General features: G+C 58.2%; 1 protein-coding gene across 3 annotated transcripts in view; it reads right to left on the bottom strand.

Moving 5' to 3' along the window:
- Nucleotides 1-672: 672 nt before the first annotated feature.
- Nucleotides 673-8,100, bottom strand: part of Kdm4b (lysine demethylase 4B) — an 82,406-nt gene continuing 74,978 nt past the window's right edge. For all 3 annotated transcript variants that reach the window (XM_005371080.2, XM_005371082.2, XM_026777999.1), the window contains 8 exons: nt 7,781-7,857; nt 7,558-7,613; nt 7,222-7,330; nt 5,041-5,226; nt 4,772-4,936; nt 4,578-4,697; nt 3,373-3,465; nt 673-2,681 (listed from right to left, as the gene is read on the bottom strand). In XM_005371080.2, the coding sequence (XP_005371137.1) occupies nt 2,499-2,681; nt 3,373-3,465; nt 4,578-4,697; nt 4,772-4,936; nt 5,041-5,226; nt 7,222-7,330; nt 7,558-7,613; nt 7,781-7,857 (989 nt within the window). In that variant the 3' untranslated portion in view covers nt 673-2,498. The remainder of the gene's footprint in view (nt 2,682-3,372; nt 3,466-4,577; nt 4,698-4,771; nt 4,937-5,040; nt 5,227-7,221; nt 7,331-7,557; nt 7,614-7,780; nt 7,858-8,100) is intronic.

Raw genomic sequence — 8,100 nt, 5'->3', positions numbered from 1 at the left:
GGTGACCTCGTGAGCATGTGGCCTCCCTCAGGACTGCTGACAGCTGCTGCATCCAGATGCACACACAGGAGAAAGGAGAGCGAGTGACTGCTGCCCCTGAGGAGAAGACAGAGACCTCCTAGACCTCCCCAGCCACCCCCCGTCTTTGGTGATGCCCCTGAGTTTGTGACTCAGGTCTTCAGACAGGTTCTCCATAGGCCTGGGTGGCCGGATGGCCAGCTTTGGGACAGAGTGGGACGGGGAGGTCTGAGGACAGAGAAGGGGACATGACTTTTCAGGTTGTCTAGGAAGCCGTGAACTGTAACCACTGGAGATGGAAGCCTGGGAGGGAGCACTCATCCATGGAGTACACAGGCGGGATAAGGATGGAGGCCATGCAGTCTCTCCACTCTGACCTCCTGGAATTAGGTGCAGCTGCAGGAACCTGAGAGCCTATGAGTATGAGTGACAGGAACAGAGGGGATGGGGCGGGGACAGGCGGGACCTGGTAGGCTTCTACTGAAGAAACCAGGCACTGACTTGGTGCTTCTGGGTGCCCCTGGCTGCCAGGGTAGGGGCTGCGTAGCAGGTGGCCCAGGTCCAAGCAAGGTTCAGCTTTACAGGTCTGGCAATCACTCAGCAATCTGAGGTTAGGGCCAATGGCTGCCACATGCAAATAAGTATCACGGTGGCCCATGTGCAAATAAAACTTTATTGACAAAAAACAGGTCTAGGGCTAGATTTGGCCCAAGGCTGCAGGTCTCACATCTGAGCTCAGTAGGATCTGCCAGTCAGGGTCAGAGCTAGTTAGATGTCCCCTCTTGGCACAACACCCTACCCCCCACAGGATCCTGGCCATGTCCCCATCAGGGCTGCCTTCCCTTTCCTCCAGAGCTTTTGCCTGTTCCAAGGTCTAGTCTATGTTTCAAAGAGGAATGGAAAACCAGGGTCATCTGCCCCACCTGGCTGCCTGCTGCTGAGATCCCTTGTGGGCTTCTCTGCGGCTCCCACGCTCCTCCTCCCTAGGGTCAAACCCAAGTCTCCCTTGCAACCCACCAGCAGGCCCTGCCCCCACTCCTCTCTCTGCTCCAGCACGCCAGGATCTGCTTGGCCGTAGCACCATTGCTCATCTGTGGCCCTTGCTAGCACGGGAAGCAGATGGAAGCTGCTGACAAATGAGGGAGTGGAGAGCCCCAATACCCTGCAGGGCCCCGATACCCTGCAGGGCCCTGATACTGTGCAGGGCACACTGCCCCAGCACCGTGCCCCTGGAGCGGATGGTGTCCCACCTCCCGGCAGCCCCTACATCCAGACCAGGACACGCTGTGCCCATCGTCCTGTCAAGGAAACCTCTGTCCTGAGCCCACCTGGCCCTGGCCAGAAATAAGAACATAGCCGTGGCCAGGCAGGAATAGGAAGCGCTTGAGGGCTTTTAATGGATCCTGAGCCAGAGGCTGGGGACTGAGGCAAAAATATGGCATCCTTCATCTGGGTGGGGAGAAAAGTAAGGAGGAGTGAGGTCTTGTTTCTGTTTTTGTTTTGCACAATGTAAAACCCAGGCCTCTCTGTGAGACGCATGTGCGGGCCACCCGCAGCCTCTGCAGAGCCCATGAGACGAAGCCTGAGGCCCCTGAGGCCCAGCCCATTCCTCTAGGCCCAAGGCTGGGCCCTTTTAATTCTCTTTACAATATAAATAGAATTTCAAAGTACATGTGGACACGGTGGTCACCGGGCACCCAACAGGTCCCCAGGGCCTGTCTGTGCAGTCCTTTATCACTTACAGACGAGCTGTCCATGCTGGGCACTGCGCTAGGGTGGCAAGTGGCCACTAGTAAAGAGCAGGCCTGAGTAGTCGGTGTCCCTGTCACTCAACCCATGCCGCAAGGGAAGGCGGCACCTGCTCCCCTGCCTTCAGCCACACAGAGGCTCTGTCAGGGGGAAGGCTCATGGGACCTCAAGCCACAGCCGTGGGACTCAACCACCTTGCAGCCTGGCTCACCCATGGGGCAGCTGCCATGCCAGGCCTCAGAGGCAGACTCTGCATGGGGCGATGGACAGGACAGGGAAGGGACAGCGCCTGCAGGGCCCGCCTCCCCAGCAGGAAGCAGAAGACACTACCAGCAGCCACCACACAGGCCACCACACAGGCCAGCATGTGCTGGCTGCCGTCAGAGTGCCTCTCCAGCTGCTGAGGAGAGAAATGACCTCTGCAAGCGGCGAACAAGGACGAATCTCCTCGGGTCTTGGTCCCGAGGAAAAGAGTAGGTCGCTGTCCGTGTTTAAAGCCACGAATCTAGAAAACAGGTTGGGGCTGTGCCCCAGTGTCCTCGGCTGGCGTCTGTCACAGGAGGCTCTGAGATGCCCCGTAGCACCTTTAGGAGAAAAGCACAGCCAGGATGGGTCCCACGGAATCGCTGCAGTCCAGGGACACCGGCCCTCTCCCTGAGTCCGGCCATGTTGGATCCTGCTGGTCCTGTTGCCCAGGTAGGTCCCGCAGTGGGAAGGGGAGTGGGCAGCATCTAGAAGGGTCCTCCAGGTCGGCCCTGCGCTTGCAGCAGGCTCTCCACGAAGGCCAGGTATTCCGGGCTGTGCCCTGTGTCCTGGGTGGTGGTGGTTACCATAGCAGCCACCCGTGGACGCTTGGCAGCCTTCACATCCTCTGCAGAGAAGCTGGGCTCCTGTGGAGTGCCGGTGCTCAGGGACTGCAGATGCCAGGGACACAGAGGGAGTTAGTTTCAGAGGGGCTGTGTTCGTGTAATGACAGAAGGCTGTGCTGCATTCTTTCATGTTGCATTTAATTCTGTGAATCTGTGTGTTTGCCTGCCTAAAACACCCAATTGGTCTACTACAGAGCTGAAAGGAAGGAGAAAGAAATAGGCTGCCAGGCAGAGAGAATAAATAGAAGAAATCTAGGCGGGAGAGAAAAGAGTAAAAAAAGGAGATTGAGAGGAGGCCACCCGGCCAGCCACGGGTAAGAAGGAAAGGTAAAAAGTCCAGAGGTAAAGCATAGTTAAAGAGAAGGGATAATTTAAGCTAGTAAAGCGGGCTAGAAACAAGCCAAGCTAAGGCCGGGCATTCATAAGTAAGAACAAGTCTCTGTATAAATTGGGAGCTGGGTGGCAAGTCTTCAAAGTGTAAAAAACAAAAACCTCAACTACAGAGAAGGATCAGGCTGTCGCCCTGGCAAAGTCCTCAGGACCTTGGCCGTGCCTGTCACTGCACCCTGACTCACACCCAAAGGGTGGTCCCCCACCTGTCCCTGGCTGAGCAGAGTGGCGAGCCCTGCATGACTGTGGTCAATGCCAGAGCATCATTTATGGCCAAGGAGGAGGGGACAGCCTGTCTGGGACATGCATCTTCCATGCCCCAGAGGGAGGTGCCCAGGACACTTACCAGCCGGGATCGTACCCTCTTGGGCAGCTCCTCTTCCAGGGTGAAGATGTCCCCACGTTTCACCGTTAGCTGAGACCCGTCCTCAAACTCCACCTGCAGCAACAAGGGGTGTCGGCATGAGGACGGCCACAGGATGCTGCCCTACCCACCGAGAGCCCAGAGGTGTCAGGAGCTCAGGCAGCCTGGGTCAGCCCAGGGCTGCCAAGGTCCCGAGGAGGCACTGGGTGACAGATGACTGACATGGGTAGGACGTGCCTGGGCAGCAGCACTGGCCCTGGGCAGGAGGCTAAGGGGCTCACAGGGTCCTTGGGACCCGCTTCTCTCAACTCAGAATGGCAGCTGTGGCCCACTGCTCCAAATAGGCCCCGTCCTCCAGAAGTGATGCCCAGGGGCTGGGTCGGGCTGCTAGCTGGGAGGCAGACGCCATGGGGGCTCTGACATCTGGTCACCTTCTCTGGGGACAGCAATGAGGAGCAAAAGCAATCAGGGGCCTAGGTCCCAGCCTGGCCTCCTGGCTGGGTAAAGTCATTTGGAGGAAACCAAGGCTCCTCTGGTGCCTAGCAGGGGACACTGAAAGTGCCCTCGGGCAGGATTCCTGCCAAGGCAGCAGCTGGACAGTCCCGTGCACTGGGAGTCGGGTTCCCCCGCAGGAGGAGAGTTGTGGAAGGTGCCTACTGCCACCCGCCTGTGATACTCCAAGAGGCAGTCTGTACCCAGCCCCAATATTCTGAACAGCTGCAGCCCTCAGCCTACGCTGCCCTGTGCGGGCTCACACAGCTTCTGGAAATATCCTAAGAGAAGTGTGACGGGAATGTGAATACACTTGTCCCTAGCTACTGGGCTTCAGGGTGGGGTAACCCGACTGGTCTACCATTTTATGCCAGCACCTTGTTTATCCACACATGTGCTGTGTGTGTCCCCATGCTGCCTGGTCTCCAGGCAAAGGGATAGCTGTGCTGGACTGTGCCCCCCTCTGTTGTTTGGCTCTGTGCATGGTGCTGTTTTGAGACAAGGCGTTGCTGTGCAGCTGCAGGCTGGCAGCTCCACCTCAAGCTGTTTGGTGGGCAGCACCGCACTCCTGCCCCCACCCCGGTACAGTGCAGTGAGTTCCAAGTCCCCAGCCCTGGCCTCTCTGTGAGCACTGACAAAGTGTAGGCGGGCAGAGGCTGGGTGTCTGCTAGAGGGCTGCTGTGGAGGCTACTCACCTGGTAGATGAGGCTGGTGGCCGCGGAGATGAACCTGGCTCTATACAGGTTGCCATCTGTCCACCGCAGCTCCACCAGCTCGCCCTCTGGGGGCGGTCCTAGCCGCAAACAGTCTCTGCTCTGCAGGAAGGGTATGGTGAGACAGCAGCCCGGCATGCTCACCCCGTCCCTCCCCTCCCTGCCCCGCCCCTCACCGTGATGCTTTCTGGGTACAGGTTGTCACTGTAGGAACCATCATCAAAGTTGACCTCGTAGAAGGTCTGTGCGGTGGTGCCAATGACACGGCAGCGATAATATAGCCCGTTGCGGTTCTTGGTGATGACGACCTGGCCCAGGGACACAGCACGCAGGAGCTGGCCCTAGGGGCGGGGCAATGGCGCATGTGGGTGGGGTTTTGCTCAAGTGGACAAGGCTGGTGGTCAGGGCTAGTACACATGGGCGGGTCCCCTGGTGCAGCACTCACCCCAAGGCCGCCTGCTCTGTGCTTGAGGCAGGTGATGGACACCACATAGGGCCAGTCATCGGGCTCCATGAGGACACCAGCGGCATGTGCGCAGGTCACATGGAAGGACGTGGAGCAGTGCTCATAGGAGCACTGGATGCAGGCACCAGACACCCTCTTCATGCGCTTGCGGCAGTACACACATTTCTGCATAGGATGGGGTGCAGGGTTACCAGCAAGGCCAGAGAGGTACCTTCCAGAACAGGTGGGGGCAATCATCTGAACCCAAAATGCCACTTCTCAGGCCTCCTGACCACATCCCCACCCTCCCTGCAGCACAGAGCTGGGGGATTGTGTCTTCTGGTGCAGTGCCATAGGGTTCAAACGGTCAGGACCATGGATGGAGAGGACACATGCACAGACAGGGTCTCAGGATTTGCAGTCAGCACACTATCCACCTGAGCCATAACGCTCTCACTAAAGGCCATCCACTGGGCCTGCTCAGGGGACCTGTAACCTTGGGCTGGAACATGGCCCCTGAACTTGTAATTCTGTCACCAGTCACTGGAGAGCCCAGGCTTTGGCTGTGAGGCAGCCTAGTCCCTCCAGGGCTCCACAGTGGCCTTCCACTCAGTGTGTCCCGGCAGCAGGGGAAAAGACCCAGGCAAAACAGATACAGGCACTGTCCATGCCCCTACCTGAGGGCCTGGCCTCCAGCTTGACCAGAGCCAGCTGCCCTCCCCTAGTGTGGTGCTAAGTGCCTGAGATGAGGCTATCCCAAGGTCTGATCTGAGCCATCTTCATTCCCTCACCTCCCGACTAGGCCATCTTCCAGATTAGGCTGTCCCATGCCCTGCACACAGGGTAGGCAGCCACTAGGCGTAGATCTCAGGAAGCCATCTACATCCAGGCCTACTCAGCCCATATGCAGGAGCGGGGGGGGGGGGGGGAGGTGCAGGGGAGGAGTTGCAGAAAGACAGGCCCTGGGATGGATGCTCTCCAGATGCCATGGCAGTCTAAACTCCCTGGGAGAGCTGAAGCCCAGAAAGGTCAGGAGTCTGTCTAGAGGCCACAGCACCCAGGCAAACTCGGACCTCCCCCATAATCCTGCTACAGAGGGTGTGTGTTAATTCATGAACCAGAAGAGGCCATGCTTACATGAGCCTCAGCATGTACCATGGAGTGCCTTCAATCCAACAGACACTAGGGATCAAACTGGAAATGGGTCAAGGATGGGGCCAACAGTTCTCAAAGTGACTGCCCAGGGAAACCACTGGACTGGAGGGAGGTTACGTGCAGTGCCAGGACACAGGAGCTGTCCCTGCATCCTGACCATGGAGAAGGGATGTGGAAAGGGGCTGCATGCCCAGGGCAGGGATGGAGGACACAGGAAAGGTGACTCGTGCTGTGGCATGCATGCAGACAGGACTATCCTGCATCACATGCTCCAGAATGCAGAGCCCAGCAGGTGGGTGAGCCTGGCCATGCAGTCGTAAAGAGGAAGAAGGCTGGAGAGATGGCTCAGGGAGAAAGCACTTGTCTAGCTCTGAGGACACGGGTTTGCATCATCAGAACACATGTAAAGCCAGATGTGGAATGTGTAACCCAATGTTGCTCTGGCATGATGGGAGTCAGCTGGCTGGACAGGCAGCTGGGCATGCACATGGAAAGGCCCCATCTCAAGCAGGATGGAGGGCAAAGACTGACCCCTGACCCCTGGAGCTGTCCTCTGGCTCGACACATGCCTGCACATGTGTGCACACACAGGACACAATACTGTGTCTGTAACACAGTGGAGGAAGATGAAGTTTGAGACATCACTCTATGGGAGCTAGGAGTCACAGCATAGGACAAGGCTCCTCTTCCCCAAGTCACAGAAGGCAAGCACTGTGGAGGGCAGGTTGGGCAGGGGGAAGGCTGGAGCTGCCAGGGCCTGCTGGGACAGCTCTCATGCAGTGCCAGCAAGCTGAACTCGGGCACCAATAGCAGCTGGAAGTATCTGTAGAGAGGCCGGGGCTGCCTGGCTGAACCTGGGGGTAGGTTCTCACCTCTGTGCCCTGCGCACTGCACAGAGCCCCTCACCCTGCCTCAGGGCTATGGGTTTGGAGACATGAGCGTCCTACGCCAGGCTGGGGCTATCCTCCCAGGGTCTCTTAGTTCACCCCAGGACTAAAGCTGGCGGCCACAGCCTTGAGGACCTACCAGTTTCCATCGCTGCTCAGGGATGGCACTGACATCCACGGGGTTGCGTTCAATCACATTCAGGAACCGTACCTCGGGGACTGCAATGGCGCAGATCACGTGAATCCACCTGAGAGGTCAGGGCAGGGTCACAAGTGCACGGCTGGTGGTTCCAGGCTATCCCCAAGGAGCCAGCCAGGCCAGGTTGTGGAGGGGTGGGGAGGGGAGGTTTATGAGCATTCAGGACACTGCTCCCTTCATGTTGGATACCCTGTTTCTCTCTCTCTCCAACCTCCAGGGAAGCTGAGCAGGGAGGCAAGAGAGTGACAATCACACAGGGCAAGGCAGAGCACACACCTGTGCTCCGTGGTCGTCTGCAGTGCTCCCCCCCGGAGGTTGCACAAACAGCATTCCTGAGGGACAGATTAACATGGTAAGGTGCAGTCACCTCCATCCGAGGAACATCCTAGGGATAGCTAGTGTCAAGCCCCAGCCTCAGCATAGCTAAGATCAGGACCACTGGCCCATGGAGGCCTAGGCCCTCCCAGGCTTTAGGCGCCACCCAGTACAGGTAAGTTACCGCAGTCCAGGCATGGGCCGCACACCGGGAGCATGTCCAGCCCTCCTTGGCCAGCTCAGGCCGGACACCGTAGCAACCTGGAAGACAGTAGAGTGCTGGGACCAGACAGAATCTGTAACCTGAACATGTGCAGCCCCCCTCACACCTGCAACCCTCCACACCTGCAACTCTCCCTGCACATCTACAGCTCTCCCCACCTGTAGCCCTCCACACCCGCAGCTCTCCACACCTGCAGCCCTCCACACCTGCAGCTCTCCCCACCTGTAGCCCTCCACACCCACAGCTCTCTACACCTGCAGCCCTCCACACCTGCAGCTCTC

Source organism: Microtus ochrogaster, unplaced genomic scaffold (genome assembly GCF_000317375.1).
Source record: "Microtus ochrogaster isolate Prairie Vole_2 unplaced genomic scaffold, MicOch1.0 UNK98, whole genome shotgun sequence".
Lineage (NCBI taxonomy): Eukaryota > Metazoa > Chordata > Mammalia > Rodentia > Cricetidae > Microtus > Microtus ochrogaster.
Note: the sequence above shows the minus strand (reverse complement) of the source record. Positions and strands in the feature narration are given on the sequence as shown.